Raw genomic sequence first — 21,796 nt, 5'->3', positions numbered from 1 at the left:
GGGTTTTTTCCTTCAGTCTTTTCTCCCACATTGCTAGTCTCCTAGATTGCTGATAATTCTTAGCCTTTGCCCTCTCCCAGTGAGGTCTGTGGGGTGGAGGAAGGGCATGGCCTAGCCCCACATCTGACACTGTACTTAAGCCAAGCCTCCATTTTCTTTTTCTTTTTTCTTTTTTTTTTTTTTAATATATTTTATTGATTTTGTACAGAGAGGAAGGGAGAGAGATAGAAAGCTAGAAACATCGATGAGAGAGTGTCATCGATCAGCTGCCTCGTGCACACCCCCTACTGGGGATATGCCCGCAACCAAGGTACATGCCCTTGACCGGAATCGAACCCAGGTCCCTTCAGTCCCCAAGCCGACACTCTATCCATTGAGCCAAACTGGTCTCGGCCAAGCCTCCATTTTCTGCCGAATAGAGAAATGTCTGCTAACCAGCAGGTAAGGCTCTTCTGCTTTACCACCCATGCCGGGAGCTCCCACTGTGTGCTGCTCACCTGCTTTGATCACTTCTCCCCGGGTGGGTCGGTGGGACCTGAGAAGAGAGCAGTATGCTAACTGGCTTCCCGGAGAGCTCAGATAAGAGGCATGTTACCGGACACTTCAGAGCCATATGGAGGCTGGCTGGGCTCACGTGACTGCACCTGGGCATTGTCTCTGGCAACTGAAGAAGGCTGCGGCAGTCGTCGCTTGGCCCCGGCCTCCCTCCCGGTGCGGTGACATCAGCGCCGCCGGGAAGCAGGAAAGCCCTGTGAGCTCAGCTTTCAGGGGAGGCCCCGTCTAGGAGAATTCCCGAAGGGAAGGGAGGCATGGGGTGGCGGGGATGGAGATGCGACGCATGGGAAACCCGCTGAATAGCTCCTCTGTAAACGCAGTCTCTGGGCACCTCCTGGTCCCCCGGGGAAAAGGAGGTGTCTGGTTCACGTCGGGCACATTTTCCACTGTCTCCTAGGAAAACTACCTAAGAGCTTTGATTCTAGCATCAGGCAGGCAAGTTCAAATCCCCCCTCTGCCACTCACTACTTTACTCGGAGCAAACTCCTTACTTAAATTCTCAATGCCTCCATTTCCTGATCTGTAAGAAGGGGGTGGCCCTTTACGATTCGGAGAGGATTAAAAAAGATCGTGTGTATAGAAAAATGCCCAACAGATGTCAATCATCATCGTCATTAGAGTGAGGCCCAGAATATGTGTGTGTGTGTGTGTGTGTGTGTACACTTGAGAGAGAGAACACTTTTGATATGACCCAAATTGGAATCAGTAGCCCGTGATGTGGCCCCCACATCTGGGGCAGAGTGGGAGCAGACAATAGTTGGCTTGTTTTGATTTGGTTCCTAATAACCTTTCTTTGCCCTGAGAGCCTTCAAGGAGGGAGTATTAATGATGGTGATAATTAGTTCACTTGCTCGCATAGTAAACGTCAGTGCGCTTTGGGAGTGTGGTTTCACTTAGCTGCCGCTCTTCAGAACGGACGGGGGAAGCAGGCACTGTCAGAGCCCAGGCCCCAGCCCTGGGGCGTGGAGTGTCTTCCAGGGGCAGCGAGCATTCCTGCGTGCTGAGGCCCTTGGCTCCCGGCACTGCTGGGGTGGTCCCCGTCTGACTGAAGTGAAAGCTGAGGCGACAGTAAAGACAAAACCGAAAAGGCCCTGCGTGTCCTCTGAAGTTCTGCTGTGTTAATGAAGCACGTCTGTCACTCTGTGAAATGGCTTGTTATCTTTTCACGTACTGTCGTCAAGGGAGACTTGCATCTTCAAGGTAAACTACTTTGTAAAGCTAGGTGCACTTCTGCAGCTAAAAGTGCCTTTGCCGTTTAAATTCTGAACACCTCCTCTATTCCTAAATTAATTTCCACGGAACCATTAACCTTTTTTTTCCCTCTCATGCATGCATGCATGAACGGCTTCATGAGGGACATGTAACGTGTAGGCTGGCTAGACTCTCTTACTGTGCGGAGACAGTAAAAAATGTTGTCACATGACCATTGTAAAGGGGTCCTCTGTACCCACAGTACCCACTGCCTCTTTTAGGGGCTATAGGTTGACTGCATAAAACCCCTGGCTGAGTATTGCATGTAATGAGTAACGGGGTTCAGATATACACAGTGCAAGGTGGGGACTCATAGTACCGCTATCATGGCTGAATTTAATTTAATTAAATTGGTGCCATGTTAGGACTTCTGAAAGAACCAGCGCCGGAAAGATTGTCCTAACAAAGACCTCCTCCTCCTCTTCAGCCAGATTGGCAGGCTCTGCACCTCCCCAGCTGCCCTTCGTTGCTCCCAGTCCTTCTCAGATTTTTCCTTGAGAACCTTTTTCTTCTTCTCTATTTCTTCTCTTTCTCTCTCTCTCTCTCTATCTCTCTCTCTCTCTCTCTCTCTCTCTCTATATATATATATATATATATATGGAGAAGAAATATAGAAATATATATATATATGTGTGTGTGTGTGTGTGTGTGTGTGTGTATATATATATATATATATATATATATATATATATATATTTTGATTTCAGAGAGGAAGGAAGAGGGGGAGAGAGATAGAAACATCCATGATGAGAAAGAATCATGGATCAGCTGGCGCCTGCAAGTCCCCCACTGGGGATTGAGCCCACAACCCAGGCATGTGCCCTTGACCAGAACTGAACCTGGGACCTTTCAGTTCGCAGGCCAACGCTCTATCCACTGAGCACACCAGCTAGGGCTCCTCTGTTTTCTTTCATCTGCAGAACTCTTCTCTGAAACGGCGCCGTGATGGCATAAGCAGGTGCACATTCAATCCGGGGCGTGATAGGTTCAATGGCATTGACATGCCGGTTGGTTATCTTACTAGCTTCATCCCAGGTAACAGGAAGGCTGCGGTGAGGCTGTTCCACCAGCAGTTCCCTTGCTTCGGCACAATTCCTCAGTTAATGTAGCCAGCTGTTCCCCACCTCTGCTAGGCCGGTCAGTTCGTAACTGCCATTTCCTTCGTGGCCATGTTCACATGCTGGCCCAGTGGCACCTGCTACCTTCTCTCTCTCCGCCGGGTCTTCACTTGGGCTTCGTTTACGTTTGGATAACTGTGGTGCTCCAGTCCCCTGCTGTGATCGTGGCCTCTTCCCTCATCACTTCACCCATCCACAGTTTAGTCTCAGTCTCTGTTATCTTCAGGCTCTTGTCAAAATCCAGGAGTTTGTTTTTCTCCATTGTTCTTCCAGTGACATTTGAAATGATTTCTACGTGTAGATTTTTTTTCCCCCTGTAAGTCAATTTTGTATTAATTATTGACTTCCAATGAGCCGGGTGTCATTGAGATTGACTTCCATACCCTCCCAAACCCCCCTTCGTTTACTGAGGGGGCGGGGTACTGCCGAAAGAGGAAGAGGCCTGTCTCTCCGCCATCTCGCCCTCATCATCACCGGGCTCGGGTGACAGATGAAACCGTGAAGACAGCCCTCATTTGAATTAGACATCCCTCCTGGGTCTTGGGACAGTAACGCGGGGGCGGGGGGGGGGGGGGGGCAGGGCTTTGTTATGAAAAGCAGGAGAGGTGGCAGCTAAATCGTCCTGTTCTATCTGTTCTCTTCAGATAGGAAACCCTTTCTGTAACGGAGAATTGTGAGGCGTATCATGTACAGATGTAGATGAGTGCAATTATAAGTCACTGGGTTCAGATGACTATGCTCATCGTGGCCACACCGGACTTTTGCCGGAGAGTGGAAAATAAATGACGCTTTGGGGGTTTCCCACAGGCGATGCTTGTCTCTTCACGGTTAGCATTTCTCGTGGGCCGCGCTGTACACCGGATAGTGCCATGGACTGATGCCCGTTGTCCAGGTGGCATCCTGTCCCTAGAATGTAAAACTACAGGCAGGATCAGCGTGAGGCCAGTGCTGGTGACGGGAAGGGAGCCCGTGTGAAATAGAACACGAATGATTCTTACTGATTTACAGAACATGTACCATTTTCCCCCCTTTTTTCTTTCTTGATGATTCGTATGTTTTCGTGTATTCAGCTTTTCATCTTGAAATATATTTGGGGGTAGGTCAGTGATTTTTACCCTGTAACTTTCTGGGTCTGCACTGCATTTGGTGGTGATTTAGGGGTGCTGCCAGCAGTGGGAATGGAAATGGGATGGAATGGAAATGCCATTGATTAAGGGCCTGAGGAGGGTGGGGGCGTGAGAGCCGGAGTGGTGTGTGTCTACAGTGCAGCAGAATTGGGATTTGAATAGCCCCCACTCACCTAGGCGTGGGGAGGGCTGCCCAGCGCTGGGAAGGGAGGTGCGGTCAGTGCTGGGAACGCCGTTTCCATTCTCATGTTCCCCCCCAACCCCCCGCAGAGACCCCCGGCCTACGAATCAGCGCATCAACCAGCACGTGAACAACGATGTGAACCTCCGCATCCAGAACCTGACCGTCTTGGTGAGAAACATCAAGACCTACTACCAGGTGAGGGCAGCCCTCTGCTCCACGGGAGCCTGTGCTCCTGGCCGTGTCGCCACCCCGACGGTTTCCCCACAGGAAGCCCGCAGGAAATGCTGTTCACGCTCAGGCATCTGCTGGCGGCCAGTTGTTGTGTTTTTTCACTCGCATCTGTGTTTTGCATTGTGAGGGGGTCACATGTCCAGGGGATGGCCTCTGAGCGGCGTGCGGGGCATCGGGTCTGGTGCTGGGAGGGCCCCAGAGATAGACGAGCCTCCGGTCGCCCCTGTGGCCCCAAGCACCAGCCTCCCGGGGAGTGGCCGGCCTGGGCACCGGGAGGGGCACCTGATGTGGTTATCACCCACAGCTCAGCGAGCCTTTGTACAGCAGCAGTTCACGGGGTGGAGGGAGATACGGGACACTGAGGGGTTACATTGGGTCAGGACTGTAATCGGCGAGCCTCCAGCGTGCACACGGGAGCCGGAGTTCACCTCCACCGTGTGGAATGCCCGCTTGTCCGTGCTCCCCGCTCCTCACTAGCAGACAGTCTGTAGGATAGGGGTGTCGAACTCAATCAGAGAAAAGGCCAAAATCTAAAATCCAGCCTAAATCGCGGGCCGAATGGTTTACTGAACAGTCATAAACTGTCATTGTGATGGAAACGCAGCGGAGTGCAGTGATGACAGCGCGGTGCGGGCCACATTGCAAGGCCTGGCGGGACGGATTTGGCCCGTGGGCCTTGTGTTTGACATATGTGCCTAATGGGGAAGGGCTGTTAACATCCCCTCCCCAGCCGAAGCCGGCTTGGCTCAGTGGATAGAGCGTTGGCCTGCAAACTAAAGGGTCCCAGGTTCGATTCCGGTCAAGGGCATGTACCTTCGTTGTGGGCACATCCTCAGGAGGGGGTTTGCAGGAGGCAGCTAATGATGTTTCTCTCTCATCGATGTTTCTAACTATTTCTCTCCCTTCCTCTCTGTAAAAAAATCAATAAAAATTTTTTTAAAAATCCCCACCCCAGCCTTGGGAAAGTGGGGTTAAGTCTTCGATATTTTCGGTCTTTATATGGCCAGCACTAATGCAATACGGACCGAAACTTCCCCACAGGGCCCTGGTTCTCAAACCTTTTCTGAGCAGTGAAACCCCCCCCCCCCCCCCAGGAGTTTTTTTAAGGTCTCAGGTGACACCCAATGGCTGATTGACTTGGGGGTTGGGGTGCTTTCTGCTCAGCCCCCTCTCCCCTCAGGGCATCTCTGTGAGTTCCTGGGACCCCAGGGAGCATGGTTGAAGAACCACTCAGAGCTCATCGACAAGTCCCAGATTCATGCCGAGGTTTCACTGAGGCCCTGGGCCAGACCCGGCCTGTGAGCTCCGTCCTCGGCCCGCAGCTGTGCTCATCCCGTGGCCTGTGGGCCTCACAGCACCGTGCCTCTCCCAGCAGCCTCTGGGGGCTTCTAGCCAGCCCCCTCCTTTCAGTTAGAAATGCCAGCGGCCCCGAGGGGCTGGGAGGCAGGGCAGGGCAGGGCCTGGGAGGGCGGGGACCATGGGGCTGGAGTGGCTTTGTTTCTTCATCTGAGGGGAGCCACACTGAGGGCTGGGCGTGCCCCAGGCTGGTGGGCTTCAGCTCCTGCTGCCCTTGGGACAGCCACGGGCAGAGGAAGCTGGGCAGAGGCGGTGGTGCTGCCGTTGAACTTGGGCCTGGGCATGGGGGGCTTGATTCCTGGCTGCGGGCACCATTCGTGGTAAGCAGGTGCTTTTGATGCTGTGTGCTAGTGCCGGGGAAGTGGATGGTGCCAACGGTGCAGTAGACAAGAACCCTAACTCCGGCTGCGTGGGGGGCATTTGGGAATGCTTCTTGGAGGAAATGGCTCCTGAGTGGACTGATGGTGGGCAGCTGAGTTTCCAAGTTTGGAGGATGACGGACGGGAAGGAAAGAGGAGGAAAAGTGTTGAGGTGGAGGAAGTCCTGGAGGCACAAGACAGTCCTGTCCTCCGTCCGTCACAGTCAGCACTGGCCCAGTTGCTGGGGTGAGGGCCTGTTTCTCCTGGTTCCAGATGAATCAACACCGGGAGAGACGTCAGGTGCTGCTGGGAGGTCGTGGCCTCTCCCCTGTGGCAGTGATGAAGGCCTCAGGTGGAGGTGCGGTTTCTTTTTTTAAAAATACATCTTATTGATATTTTTACAGAGAGAAAGGGAAAGAGATAGAGAGTTAGAAACATCGATGAGAGAGAAACCGATCAGCTGCCTCCTGCACATCGCCCACTGGGGATGTGCCCGCAAGCAAGGTACTCGACCTTGACTGGAATCGAACCCAGGACCCTCAGTCCGCAGGCCAATGCTCTATCCACTGAGCCAAACCGGTTTCAGCAAGGTGCGGTTTCTGAGACTCTCCATGAGCAGCCCGGGCAGTCAGGCCATGCACAAGCTGGCCTCTGCCTCGCTGGGTGAGGAACGTGCACCCTCCTCAGCCAGGTCTAGGCTGTGGTCAGGTCTAGGCTGGCCCAGGGGGCCCGGCATCGCTTGGGATCTTGTCGAGTTGCAGGCCGTTTGCTGCTCCTGGAAGACTGGGTAGAGCTCCAGAGCACGGGAACCACGTCAGGAAGGAAGAGAGGGCATCCTCCCTCCGGGCCCAGAGAGAATCGTGGGGAAGGAAGGAGCCTGCCTCCCAGCTCGGCGTCTGCACTGTTGGCCTCTGCTCTAAGGGCAGGGCCGTGAGCGTGGCAGCCCCCGCCTGCCCGGCGCCCAGTGTAAATGTTTGCGGAGCCTGGCCCTCGGTCCTGCTCACGCGGACAGCGCCACGGGACGCTTGCCTCTGGGCCGACCCGGGTAGGCGTGGGCAGGGTTGAGCTGTGTGTGTTCTTCCTTCTGATTTACTATAAAATAAAGTTAAGACCTGGTCCTGTAAGGCAGTAGTTGGCAAACTCATTAGTCAACAGAGCCAAATAGCAACAGTGCAACAATTGACATTTCTTTTGAGAGCCACATTTTTTAAACTTAAACTTCTTCTAATGCCTCTTTTTCAAAATAGACTCGCCCAGGCCGTGGTATTTTGTGGAAGAGCCACACTCAAGGGGCCAAAGAGCCGCATGTGGGTCGCAAGCCTCAATTTGCCGACCACAGCTATAAGTAATATTGTACGTGCTTTGTATAAACAGCTTGGAAGACAAACAAGCAAGAAAAAAGGCCCGCGGGAGCAGTGTTAGCGTTTCCTCCCAGTGCGCCCATGAATAGGTTTTGTTTCTCGCCGCTGTGGTCATGCCTTACATACAATCGCACATCCTGCCTGTTTCCCTCCCACCTGACATTGTGGCAGAAGCATAATTGGTCATTATTATCAGGCAGCATTCAAGCAAGTTTTCCAGAGAAGTGCTGCCCAGCGTCCCCTGGTGTGAGGGCTTGGATGAAGTGAGGCAAACATTCCTTACTCTGACCAGGGGGGATCACCCCCAAGTAGAGGGGGACTCCCTCCTGCCCCTGGCTCTTCAGTCAGACCCGTCAAGGCCACGGAATCCAGCCCTGGGCCCTGTTTGCCAGGCACCGGGTCTCGCTCTGCGGATCTTTCCTGAGGCCCCGGGGCAGGAGCAGTTAGGAAGGCCAGGGTCTCTCGCGAACAGCGTGGGCTTGTTTCGCAAGAAGCGTATGTTTTGCCTCTGGAAGCCTGTGGAGACCTTGTCCTTGACCTTTTCCAGAAGACAGAGGTGGGTGAGAGGCACAGGCCAGGCTCAGTCTGACTGCCGGTGTCTCACTCAGCCAGCATCTCAGGCCTTGTCCTGGCCTGGGGCTTGGACTCCTCTGGAGTGGGGGCCAGGACTCTGTATTTTCAGAAGTTCTCCGGCTGTTGAGTTTTGGGTTTTTTTAAATTATTTATTTTTAAAATTTTTAAATTAAATTATCTGTGTACATATACCATTGCCCCCCCACCCCATACATGCCCTCCCTCCCCAGAGTTTTGTGTCCATTGGTTGTACTTATATGCATGTATACAAGTCCTTCGGTTGATCTCTTATCTACCCCAGATCTCCCTCCCCTCCCCGCTGTAATTTGACAGTCTGCTTGTTGCTTTACTGTCTCTATATCTTTTGGTTCATCAGTTTATCATGTTCTTTATTACCCATAAATGAGTGAGGTCATGTGGTGTTTCTCTTTCATTGACTGGCTTATTTCACTCCGCTGTTGAGTCTTACCGTCCTTCCTATTATGCCGGGAATCAGTGGGCTAGAGTAGTGGTTCTCAAAGGGGGGTTCCCAGCCCAGCAGTAGGGAACTTGTCAGAAACACATCTGCGTCTGCGTCTGTGCCTCTAACCAGCCCCTCCCAAGACCTGCTATGGAGGTCCTGCCTCTGTCTTCCGCCCCACAGAGGGTGCTGCTGCACCCTCACTTGGGAACCCCGGGCTACAGAGCGTGCCTAGTGATGTCTGGAAGAAGCGTCTTCCGCCAGTTCCAGGGCAGAGAGCTCAGTTCTCCCAGTGGCTCGTCTGCATCACATACAGCAGAAACACACCTCCTCTGCCCCGGGGGCAGGTGCAGGCCTTCTCTGGGCCTCTGCGTCCTCATTGGTCAAGATGAGGATGGGCCCTGGGAGTCCGATATTCTGCTGCCCCACAGTGACAGAGATGGCCAAGATTTAGAGTTACGATCACCTCCAGGAAGTTTTGTTTTATGAGTTCCTTGAACTTGGCTCTTCTGACTTCTCGTCTCTCACTGTGGTTAGAAGGCACAGCAGACCCAAAATATTGTTCCTTTCTAGGGGACACTTAGTATGCTTTTATTACATGTTAGCTGTTGTTATTAGCTGATTCGATTGTTGTTGTTTTTTTGTTTGTTTGTTTTTTAATATATTTTATTGATTTTTTACAGAGAGGAAGGGAGAGAGAGAAAGAGCTAGAAATGTCTATGAGAGAGAAACATTGACCAGCTGCCTCTTGCACACCCCCTACCGGGGATGTGCCCACAACCAACATACATGCCCCTGACCGGAATCAAACCTGGGACCTTTCAGTCCGCAGACCGACGCTCTATCCACTGAGCCAAACCGGTTTTGGCTGATTCAATTGTTTTCGTTGGGCTTTTAAAATTTTTTATTGTTGAGAGTATTACAGATATCCCTCATTCTCCTACTATACCCTCCCCCCAAATATTGTTCTTTATCTCAGAAGAAACAGCAGAATAGTCTAGTTGCTTTGTCTTCTGTAATCTGTTTTTTCCTTCATTGCTTTGAAGAATTAAAAATAAAAAGTACCAGTGTTTATCATGAACACCTGTGTATCTGTCATTCAAATGAGTATGAACATGCTAGAGGCCCGGTGCACGAAATTCGGGGAGTGGGCCTAAGCTGCAGTCTGGCCTCCCTCTGTGGGAGGCGACCAGCTGGTCATGGGAAGGCACAACCTCTATCACCCCATTGCTGGCCACCGCAGCCACCCAGGTGTTTTCATCAACATGGACTCCAGTCCCTTCACCACAAAAAGATGACAACTTTCTTTGGGCATTTTCAAGATGTGTCTTTCATAGGATATGACATTTCTCTCTTTCTTTTTTATCCTCATCTGCGGATATTTTTCCATTGGGTTTTAGAGAGCATGGAAGAGAGAGGGAAAGACAGAAACACCAATGTGAGAGGGACACTTTGATTGGTTGCCTCCTGCATGAACCCTGACCTGGGCCCTGGCCAGGGAGGAGCTTGCAACCTAGGTACATGCTTGCAACCCTACGGTCCACAGGCCGAGGCTCTGTCCACTGAGCCAAACCAGCTAGGGCAGGATATGACATTTCTTAGCTCCTCCAGAGTAGGCCTTCATTTTTTCCCCCAGGAGTGAGGTGGGAAAACCCTAGATCACCTTCTTGGATTATTATTACCCAAGTTTCAAGAACACTGTGAGTGATGTACAGGGAGCTTAGCCAATGAGCGGTCAGAAAAGGTGTTTCCTCTGCAGCTCATGTGCAGAGGCGGGACAGCTGGCGCCCTGTCCCCCAGCGAGGGCGGCCCCCCTGTGTGTGGTGTCTCCGCTCCGGGCCCATCTTTGCACGCAACCTCCTCCTGAGCCAGTCGTGACTGTTCCGGCTTCCGGCTAATTTGCATATTACCTCTATATATAGACATAGATACGGTATATAGATACATTACTGTGATATCTCTAGGTAGAACTTCCATACATTGTCTGTACCTTTTCCCTACTCAGCCTTGTTTTTGAGACCTGTCAGCTCTGCGTGGCACTTGTATGAGATAAGCATGGGCTGGCTACTAAAAATTAGAATCATATCTTTTGAAATGTGCAAGCTTGGTTTCAAAAAATGAAAGACTTTTGTTCAAAAGTAAGAATAGTAGGAAGTGTACATTTGTGATTGTCGGTGGGAACGTAGTAAAGTCACGTAGCTTTGTCCCGTTCGTGTGGCCTGGAGGGTGAGTGGAAGTCCCCTTAGGTTGGTGAGACAGCGGTCAAGGAGCTTATGCTCCACTTAGGCCACATCTGCAGGTACCACCAAAATTCGCTTTATGAATAACAGCACATTGTATTTAATTGGCAGGGGAGGGATTCCATGCTCTACTTCTGTCTTTGAAGGTTAAAGAGGAGGAATGTGAGATGGATATTCTTGATTTTGTAGCCTATATCTGAGTTCTGAAGAAGGGTAGCCAACACAGAGGGAACAAGTCAAGAGAAAAAAGTGGGGGGAAGGGAGGTTGTCAAAGTAATGTTTTCTGATTGCCAATTGGGAAATATAAAGACACTTAAATCCACTCATTGGTATTTATGCTTTCTGACTTCTTGTCCATGTGTATGTGTGTGTTTCAAGATGTGGAGATCATTCCTATTAATGGTAACCTTTCTTTCCTTTTACTGTGTAGTAAGCATTTGGCTGTGTCATTCAATATCCTTTCATAGTACAGATTTTAGTGTGTTCGTGACATGTCCTCATGTGGCTGTACCACTGTCTTAGATGCTGTTAGTTCTGTCCCAGAATGATAACCAAAACTACCATGAACACTCTGGGTATATACATTTTTCAGCTACTCTCATTTCCTGGGATAAATTCCTAGCTGGAATTCCCTGGCCGAAGGGCATGAATACTTGGAGGACACATGCTGCTGATGGCCCAGGTTGCTGTTTTTATAGGCCTTTTGTTGTTCTCTGTTGGATCGTGTGCCTGTTGTGGCCCTGTTGGGAGGCAGGGTCCTGGGTTCCCATTGAGGGCTGATTCTGTCAGTTGGAAGAGGGCTGAGACGGTTTTTCCTGTATGTCTGAACCAACATCCTTGTGTTGGAGAGCGGGTGGTCAGATGCTGCTCTGGAATCTCCAGCAGGACAGCCATAGGCGGGCGGGCCCTGGTGAGAGAAGGCAGTGAGCGGGGCGGGGCGGTCCAGAACCAGAAGACCCCCGTGCCCCGCCCCATGTCAGCCATGGGGGCCCTTCCTCTGCTATGGACCTGACCCAGGAGCGTCCCGTCCCCACTTCCCTGTGAAGGTTTGCCTCCGTCTGAAATGCAAGAGCGAGCCTCCCAGTCCGTGTGGAGAAGTGACCCGAAGAGGGCAGTGGTCTGCGTGGACCCCTCCTTTCCTCTTTCCTTCCTCTCGGCTCCAGCCTCACATCCTTTCTCCAGTGGAGTGATGAAACCAGGAAGCCTGGTGGCCTGGGGAGGTGGGCGTGGCTCACGCGGTTCTTTTTCTTTCTGACTCTTGTTCTTAAGGCTGTTCTCCTGCCTGAGATGCTCACATCTAGTGGGTGGGAGGGAGGCCAGTTAACCAACTGCTAAAACCCTGTGTGTGCACAGGGCACGGGGACATCATAGGACATAGGAGGCAGTTCCCCAGCAAGGGACGGGCGAAGCTCGTGGAGAGCTTTCTCAAGGGGGTAACCCTTGATCCGAATCTTAAAGGATTGTCAAGGAGCCAGACTGGCAGAGAATGGGGTGCGTGGGGTGTCCTGGGAGAGGAACAGCACCTGCATACTATGGAGACATAAAACAGCCTGCAAACTAATTAAGTCACTGAGTGGCTGGCTGTGGGGAGTGACTGCGGGAGGCTGGGAAGGTGGCAAAGTTCCAGGAGGTGAATGCCCTGCTAACGAAGTTGAACTTCACCCTGAGGACCTCCGGAGTCCTTGGAGAACCTTTAAAAGGGAAGTTTAAGAAAGAAAACATCGGTGCACATAGTTAGAATGGATTATGGGAGGAGGGAGGAGGGAGTCAGGGCAGGTGGTGGGGCCCTAGACCAGGGCTTGGGCAGAGGAGAGGGGATGAGTTCTGAGAGACTCATGTGGGGCCGTGGACAGCAGCGTGCTGAGTGCCCCACCGGCGTGAGCATCAGCGGGGAGAATACATCTACAGAAAGCTGCAGGCCGGGCTCCAGGGGGCTGCGTGTAGCGGCCCTGGGTCAGCCAGATAGGCCACGGGGGGGGCGGGGGGGGAGGGCGGGGGCAGCTTTCAGGCTGCCAGAGCTGTTTTCCACACTCAATGGAAGGCATTTGCTCCTAACCTGCTGGCCAGGGATGGAGCAGACGGGGCTGGGGACGCCTGGTCACGTACTGCCAGGCCCCAAACCTTTCCGGGGGCAGGTGTTTCTACAGTAGCACTTGCTTTCCTTTCTGTGCTCACCTTTTTGTGTTTAGAAGAAAAGCTGTCAGGACCTACTGAACGGCAGCTGAGGACTCTGGGACTGGGCTCTGTGCCCCGGGCACAGGTGGAGAGGAAACGGGAGTGCCTCCTGGGAGCCTGGCTCTGCAGGAGCTTCTAGCCTCCTGTGAGGAGGAGCTGCTGCCCCTGCTACCTGAGGGAGATAAGGAAATGGCACGTTTTTTGGGGCCTCGGTCACTTGGGGAAACTTCTTTCTAAGAAGCATGCTCTCCACAATCACTCATGTAGGGAGGTGGCCTGCTGCCGTTCTCGGGGGTTGGCAGGATCTGCACGACAGCAGGCGGCGTGCACCTGGAGCCAGATGCCTCGCTGACGTGCCAGGCCAGGAGGGCTGCTTCTGCTCCCCCTCATTAACCCGATTTCACACCAGCCCAGCCCCAGAGGAGGACTGGATTGCCTCAGGCACCTCTGAAGCCAGCACTTCCGGGGTTGGGCCCAGGGTGGGACCCAGGGGAGCGGCTGGCCCCAGACTTTACCCCACACCCCAGAGCAGCAGGAAGCAGAGAATGGGGCTAATGTCAGGGGCTGGGAGGGGTGAAAGGTGGGCCTGAGGTAATTAGCAGAGCTGGCATTCGGCCAAGCCATGAGGCTTAAAGCAAGAAGATGGGGAGGGGGGCTGGGGAGGAAGGAGGGGTGTGTGTGTGTCTCCCTCCTCCTGGCCTGAAGTCCAGCCTTGGATTGTGGGGGTTTCCATTCTTTCCCTGAGCTGCCACTTCCTCCTCTGTCTGCACAGAGAGGAAACAGTTCCAGGGTCTTGCCTTTTGCTCCCAGGATGCCACCAGGGTCGCTGTGGGCTGCTGCTGTGTTTTGGTCTGTTCTGCACAAACTGAGCCCAAATGCCCAAACAGTGGCCCCAAGGACCCGCTCAGACCTTCACGTTTACAACTCTGGGCTTTCCCCTGTCTGATACGTGTGCCCTCACCTTGTATTTACTTTGCATTTTTTGCTTAAGCTTTCTATTAGTTTGCAGCCTTTTGTTTAACATAAAAAGCGGGGTGTTTCTGAGCCCTTCACCAAAGAGAGCCACAAAGCTGTGTGGGGTTGGGAAGCTGGGTCGCCCATCATCGGGCAGCAGCTCCGAGTCGGCGCTTCCGGCAGAACGTGAGCTGAAGCCGTGGCTGAGCAGGAGCCGCGGCTCTTTGCTGGAGCTCCTTGGCCCCGAGGCCTTGGCCCCACGTGGTCAGGGCCGAGCGGCCCGGTGGGGGAGGCCCCAGCACGTCGCTGGGTGAACGAAGTTGCAAACACAACTTCTCTTAGTGTCCTGAGCGCCAGGGAGGTGGGACGTGGGGAGAGGTACCCCTTCTGGTCGTGACCAAAGGGAGGGAAATGGATTTTTCAAGTTGTTTAAAGAGAAAAAAACTGCCTCTCCTTCGCCTTGGGTTTTGGTGTGAAGTGCCAAGCTCAGTGTGTTTGATGTTCTGACTGGTTTGTCCCGGGAGTTCTGGAGAGCCTGCCCGGGCAGGCCCTGCCCCTCCGAGGAGCTGGCTGCGTGCTGGCATGGCCCAGGGCCAGGACTAATAACAGTTTTTGGTATTTGCTGTTCTTTTTGGAGAGGCAGAGCCTTCTGCTGCTTTGCTGTGGCGTCTGGGGGGTTGGTCCTTGACGATGTAGTTTCAGTCCTGTTTTTCCCACGATGAGGAGAAAGACAGTGATGAAGACGAGGTGCCTGTCTTTGGCTGGTGGGTTCTGCCTAGACTGCGGGGGGGGAGGGTGCTGAAGAAGCTGTCATTCTCTCCCTCCTTCCCCCCCCCCAACGCCATCTCTGGATCCTGAATTTGTTGGCGATATTTTGAGGGGGCGTGGAGGTTTCAGAAGGGTCCTGAAGCTGCCTGCTGTATGCTGCAGGGTCCCGTTGGGTTGAGAATGGGTTGTAGCAGGTTATGCAGAGAGGAGGGAGGGAGTTCTAAATGGGGGGCCCCTCTCCCTGAAGGTGCAGCTCGAGGGGGGAGGAGGAGACGCAGGTGGGAGGGCAAAAATAAGGACACACTCCATCCACCACTTGGCTAAGCTGGGTCGTTTAATTCTTTCGGGAGTCCTTGTGTGTCACTGGTATTAGCAAGGTGACACAGTGCATCATCCAGCTTTACATTGTAGGTTGTTGTGAGGCAGAGTAAGGTAACACCGGGTTTTTGAGTCGGTGAACCATGGCCTGAGGCCCGCTCCCAGGCTGACTCCTCAGGGGCTGCCCAGAGGGCGGTGGAGGGCCGAGCCCCTGGGTAATGGAGGGCTTGGGAGACGGGAGGACAGGTCCACGGGCAGAGAGGAAGAAAACTGCACACCCATCGCTCACAGGGGCAGGAGGGGCAGGCCGGGGGCTCCTTGGAGCTCACTACTCGTACCTGCGTCTCCGGCGCCCAGTGCCTGCCTCAGGACTAGAGGGAGGGCCGGCCAGGGTCTGTGAGGCACCCATGCCAGTGGTGCTGCCCCTGCTGAGCAGAGGGGGACGTGCTGCCTTCATCTGTCAGCCAATCATGGGAGGGCCCTCCCAGGAGCTGCCCCTGAGCGTGGGGTTTGGTCAGTACGTACGCACCGATGTGCTGGACTGCGCCCACACGGCTTTCTCCTGGGCGGTGAGCTTTGCTGTAAGCTCACTGTGTGCTCCCAGCGGGCTGCGTGTCTCCTCACGGCACCTCTTGGACGCCTCGGATTGTACCTGCCGCCAGCGTGCAGCGCGTCCGCAGCAGGCACTGCCTCTGTGCCACCCTCAGCATGTGCTGGTGACAGCAGAAGCCACGACTCCTGGATAAGTAGTTGAGAGACAAGTCATTCCGTTGTTGTTCTGGTCGCAGGCCAGGGCCTCTGTCAAGGCTGAAGCGAGCTCTCTGCGTCCCTGCTCTGGTGCCCCTCCCCGGACTGGGCCCTGCTTTATTCACTCTGTGACCCTCTGTCTGACACCTGCCAGGTACCCAGCACCTGACTGTTCTGGGGGTCCGTGGGGGCCCGGGACCGAGATGCCCTGTCGGGGAGGGGGCTGGAGCCTGTGAACCCCACTCTCAGAGGGTCCCCTGCCGCTCTCACACCCACCTGCAGGCTCTGCCTGTGGGGCTTGCTTTGTGGATGGAGATGCCATATGTCAGGTATGGGAGGCTCAGTCCCTGGGGGGTGGAAACAAAATTGATTGTTTTCAACTTTGTCTAGCCAGCGCGGCTCCCTTGGGCTTTCTAATGTTTAGGCTTAATGACTTTAAAACTTCAAAAATAAACGCCTCCCATCCAGACTACGGCAACTGAACAACAGGCTCATCCTCCTGTTGGTGTAGCTGGTCAGAAGAGACTGTTTTCCTTCCGATGGGAACGGGGCTGCTTAAGGAATTAAGCTCTGAAGCACTGGTGCTCATTGGTCTTCTCATCCCTCCCCCACTCCACCCCACCTCGCCCGGGTGTTGCCTAGGACCGCAGCACCCTGTCCGTCCTGCAAACAGCAGGCTCCTCCAGAACCACCTCACTTCCTCTGCACACGTCGCCGTGACCCCTCCACACGGGTTCTTCCGTCACGTGGGGATGACAGCCGGACTGGACTGGACTCGGGGCTGTGACGATTCAGGCTCACGTGGTGCCCACTGAGAGCTGAGGATGGTGGGCGTGCTGTCACCGGGACGGGGCTGCTCCCTCCTTCCCTCCCTCCGTCCCTCTCTCCCTCCTTTCCTTTCTCTGAAATGATTATAAATAAGTAGATAAGTAAAATGTTCCTACTTAAATGCATCCCCTGTGTTGAAGCTTTAGGTCTTTATTGACCGTGGGGTTCAAAAGGTGGGACACATCGGTTTCTAAAGGCAAAGCCACTTGTGCAAGCCTTTCAAGCTGGTCCCTTTAAACTCAAACAGCCTTTTAAGCAGCAGGTGATTGGCATGTGACCATAAAGCCTTCCTCCTTCCTTTATCCCTTTGAAAGGATCCTCCTCCAGGGCTGGCTGAGGTCGCCACTGCTCTGGCAGCTCAAGTCAGGACCTCACGTCATTACCCGCCTCTGAATTTCCTGGGCTGGGTTTCACAGGGGTGGGGGCCCATGGCAGGAGGGGGTGATCCGGTGCACAGCTCATAGGCCGTTTAAACTCCTGAGTCTGTCTAAGTCTCATAGGCACAGTCTCAGGAAGGGAGAGCTTGGGCCACTGGAGATGGTCAGTTGGCAGGAGCAGGGTCAGCGAGGTGCTGCTGTGGGGGTGGACCCAGGTGGGGGTTGGGGGCAGTGTCCAGGTGGAGTTGGGAGGTAGAATTCATGATATGACTCTAATATCCAAATCCATCTTCAGATTGGGTTGGAAAGAGTTTAAAAAGTGTGAGGGGTAAGATGACTTTAAATTCCTGAGTAGACCAAAACTCAATATATGTGTATTTAAAAATATATGGGATATGCCCTAACCGGTTTGGCTCAGTGGATAGAGCGTCGGCCTGCAGACTGAAGAGTCCCAGGCTTGATTCCAGTCAAGGGCATGTACCTTGGTTCCGGGCACATCCCCAATAGAAGGTGTGCAGGAGGCAGCTGGTCGATGTTTCTCTCTCATCGATGTTTCTAACTCTTTCTCTGTCTCCTTTCCTCTCTGTGAAAAATCAATAAAATATATATTTTTCTAAAAAGGAAAATCCAACTTTGCATCTTTTAGATAGTGGCCTGATTTCAGAAATCATCTTTGACTTTAAAAAGCAAGGAACAACACCCACAGCCATGATTCACAAAAGGTGGAAGCACGCCCGTGTCCACCAGTGGGTAAGGGGATTAACAAAATGGGTGCATACATGCTGTGGAATATTATTCAGCCTAAAAGAGGAAGGCAAATCTGACACCTGCTGTAACATTTAACGTGGGTGACCCTGGAGGATAGTGTGCTGATTAGAACCAGCCCGCCACAGAATGATACATGTTGTGTGCGTGCACTTTCATGAGGTCCCTAGAGCAGTCAGATTCCTAGAAACAGCGTAGAGTGGTGGTTGCCAGGGCCAAGGGTGGGGGATGGGGAGTTATTGTTTAGGCCACATGTGTCAAACACAAGGCCCGCGGGCCAAATCCGTCCCGCCAGGCCTTGCAATGTGGCCCGCACTGCGCTGTCATCACTGCACTCCGCTGCGTTTCCATCACAATGACAGTTTATGACTGTTCAGTAAACCATTCGGCCCGCAATTTAGGCTGGATTTTAGATTTTGGCCCCTTCTCTGATTGAGTTCGACACCCCTAGTTTAGGCCGTTAAAACCAAAGCTTGGTTTTACAGGATGCAGAGAACTCTGGAGATTACTGAACTTGACCCTTAAAGTGGGTGGCGATGGTCAGCGTTAATTAACGTGGATGTTGTGTGGTTCTGTGTTAATGTGTGTTGTACCGTAATTTCACCAGGAAGGGGGTTGAACCCCACACCCTGGCTTTCTGGCGGCCTCGTGCACGCTGCTCTCTGGCTCAGATAGGTGGCCCGTGGCTGGGGCAGAGGAAGCAGGACTTCCCACTTTATTCTCTGGACTCGGTGAACCTCCGTGATTTGGGGTTTTTGTTTGCTTGTTTTCTGACTTACTGAGAAGCTGGGAATCCTGTGATAGAATGAGACCAGCTGTTGACTTCTCGCATACGGGGCCTGGCAGGTGGTTTTGGTGGCACCTCCGGAGGATGCGGCAGGCATAGCTGGGGGCTTCATCTCCTGCGGTCTGGTGGTGCCGGTGTGGGACAGCCAGTGAGCACAGCAGGAGGCTGGACTAGTGAGTGTCTGCCTTACAGCCCCAGCATTTCTGCCTGGGAGGGGGGGAGGGGGGGAGCACAAGGGACTCAAATTAATGCTGATACTTCTGGGATGCCAGCTTGTGCTATTTCTGCACTTGGCACAGAGCGAGTGCCTGTTTCAGGTGCTGCCCTGAGTTAGAGGGTCCGCACCCTTTCTACAATAATATGGTAATACGACGGAGCTGCTAAAAGCATAAATTAAGAGGATAGAAGGTTTTTATGAAACTTATGGCTCTGTGCCAGACATGGGTCTCAGATATTTTCTAAAGGACTGAAGAGGGCCTCTAATAAAAATATGTCCGTGACATTAATCATAAGAGGGCTTGAAGCCCCCGCCCCAGCTTTAAATGTGGCTGAAGGACACTCACGGCTGGTCGAGCAGGATCAGTCAGCGTCCCCCTCTCCCTCCACCCTTTGTCTTCTCTTGTTTGGTTTAAAGGAAAACCTTTTCCCTTGGAGTCAGCAGAGGGGTTTTTCCACATCGAAGCAATTCATCTTCCGCCCTGACAGCCAGGATCCTCCTGCTGGTGACGGATAGATGGTCCTGGGATCTGAGGACGCATTAGAAGTCCGTGCTTAAATCACACCAGGATTAAGCTGTCAGGCACAGAAGCATCCCTTGCCCCTTGAAGGCTTTTGGGTCTAGGTCAGTGACTTCCGCTTTGAACTTGGAATCAAGCATCTATTTAGAAAAGCAGTTGGCAACTCCCCCTGACGAAGCCAGGGAGGGTGAGGAGGCAGGCGGTGGGGTCAGAACACACAGCTCCCCTGTTCTGGGAAGGAGGGGGGATGGAACCTTTTTTTTTTCTTTCTCATCTCACCTACCCCCACCTGGCCCATAAAGACCCCATTCTACTCGGCCATTAGCTGTTAAGCCCTTAAGCTCACTTATTTGGCCCCTGTCCACCGGAGGGGGAGGGGGAACAGGGATGCTCCCTGCGTACCTTGATTGGCTGCATCTGGCGCTGGCCTGGCATCCAGGCTGAGGCCCTGCCTGGGCAGGTCAGCAGTGGCTGGGGAAGAGGGCTTGTCCCTCTGGGAGTGTGCCTCCCGCCCCCTGAAGGAGATCTTCCCACCACACGACTAAGCAGAGGAACCTGGAGGCGTCCTCCCCGGCTTTCTGTTTTTGTCACATAAGTGATAGCAATCAGAATGAGTCTCCGCAGGAAAGGAGAGAAGGCAGGTGTCCCCACACCATCCTGCCGCCTCCTGCACAGGAAAGTGGCTCATAGTTCATTGTCCTGCGGGCCTGTGGCCTTCCCCGGGAAGGGAATCAGGCTTTTGTGGGGACAGCTGAGGGCTATTAATAACGGAGGAAGCCCTTTCACCAGCCCCGAGGGGAGGAGCCGACATCCCTCCCCAGGGGGCTTCGGAGGTGCAGCCCTGTGAGAACGGATCCCTGCCGTTATTGGGTGGAAACGTCACGTGCTGGAGTGGTGCGGCCCTTTCCTAGTCACCCTCTGTGTTTCACTAGCGGCTGACAGCTTGCCAAGCGTGTTTCTTGTTTGCAGATGAGTTTGAGAGCTTACTGTGAGCATCGGAGTTAAGCCCCGAGCAGCAGACGCGGTCACGGCTGTTCTCGGAGGTTACGGTAGCTTGTGTGGCACCGGGAAGGCCGGAGGCCCTCCACCGGGATCCAGAATCGCTGTGGCAGCGCCTGACGGAAGCCTTAGCGGGGGGCATTTCCACCGAGGTGTTCCTGGTACCCGCCTGGACCTCAGTGTGCCGGAGCTGGCGTAGTCAGCACCAGGGCCTGGGAAGCTGGGCAGACTGGGGCGGAGGAGCGGGGAGCCTGGCTCGGGGATGGCTGTGGCCACACGGTGGATACTTAGAGCAGAACTGGACCCCAGCTCCCATGTGACATGACAGATCTGATCACAGGTCGGTTGGGACTCACATATCACCCCACCTTCCCCCACTTGCCAGAAGGTTGGCCCGTCCCTGGGGCTCATGGGGGTGATGGTGTGTGGCTGGTGTGAGGAGCGGCCGGTGTGGGGGTTCTCTCCCCTGGGCACCCCACCCCACAGAAGGAGCGTCTGATGTAAGTGGTCCGGTGGGTGTGGGTGTCAATATTGCTGAAAAGCTCTCTCAGAGGCTTTAATTAGATGATTCTGGCTTGTGGCCAGGCTGAGAACCACTAATCCCGTTCAGCCTGCAGCTCATTTCACAAATAGGAAAACACAAAGACAGGCTATTGAGTGGTTTTCTTTTGTCCCTTCGGCTGTTGGAAGGTGAGCCCAGGGCTTGGGGTCCCGGCTCCTGTCCACTGGGGTTGCTTCCTCCCTTCCTTGCCTTGCTCCCCGCCAGGCACTGACCAGGGGTCTAGGCGCACCGGGACGGCACGGGCCCGTGTGTGGAGTGGTGGGCAGGTCACCTGGAGAACACCCAAGTCTGCTTCCTGTGCCTCCTTCTAGCCTAACAAGACAGGACCTGGCGCTTGGGCTTTCATGGGGCTTTGGAACTTTGGGGGAGATAGAGAGCCCTCAGACATGCGTGTGCGCTCACATGCAAATACACACAAGCTCTAACACGAGCCTGCTGGCTGCATTTACTTTTCTAACTATAGGTTTGTCATGGGAGAGGGAGAGAGAACACTCAGTCATCGAAAGATGTAGAAGCCCTAGCCGGTGTGGCTCAGTGGATAGAGCATCGGCCTGTGGACTGAAGGGTCCCAGGTTTGATTCCAGTCAAGGGCATGTACCTTGGTTGCAAGGCTCCTCCCCAGCCTGGGCCCTAGTCGGGGTTCGTGTAGGAGGCAATGGATTGATACGCTTCTTTCACATTGATATTTCTGTCTGTCCTTCCCTCTCCCTTTCACTCTCTCTAAAAATTAAAAAAATTACCGGCTTGGCTCAGTGGATAGAGTGTTGGCCTGCAGACTGAAGGGTCCCAGGTTTGGTTCCGGTCAAGGGCACATGCCTGGTTTTCGGGCTCGATCCTCAGTGTGGGGCTTGCAGAAGGCAGCTGATCAATGATTCTCTCCCATCATTGATGTTTCTATCTCTCTCTCCCCCCTCTCCCTTCCTCTCTGAAATCAATAAAAATATCTTTTTAAAAAATAATGGAA

The 21,796-nt window shown here is 53.5% G+C and overlaps 1 protein-coding gene across 2 annotated transcripts in view; it reads left to right on the top strand.

Moving 5' to 3' along the window:
• CCDC88C (coiled-coil domain containing 88C) overlaps nt 1–21,796 on the top strand; it is a 103,580-nt gene that overhangs the window by 3,329 nt on the left and 78,455 nt on the right. For both annotated transcript variants that reach the window (XM_045571934.1, XM_036411686.2), the window contains exon 3: nt 4,322–4,430. In XM_045571934.1, coding sequence (XP_045427890.1) covers nt 4,322–4,430 — 109 coding nt within the window. The remainder of the gene's footprint in view (nt 1–4,321; nt 4,431–21,796) is intronic.

This window comes from Pipistrellus kuhlii, unplaced genomic scaffold (genome assembly GCF_014108245.1).
Source record: "Pipistrellus kuhlii isolate mPipKuh1 unplaced genomic scaffold, mPipKuh1.p scaffold_m20_p_41, whole genome shotgun sequence".
NCBI lineage: Eukaryota > Metazoa > Chordata > Mammalia > Chiroptera > Vespertilionidae > Pipistrellus > Pipistrellus kuhlii.
Note: the sequence above shows the minus strand (reverse complement) of the source record. Positions and strands in the feature narration are given on the sequence as shown.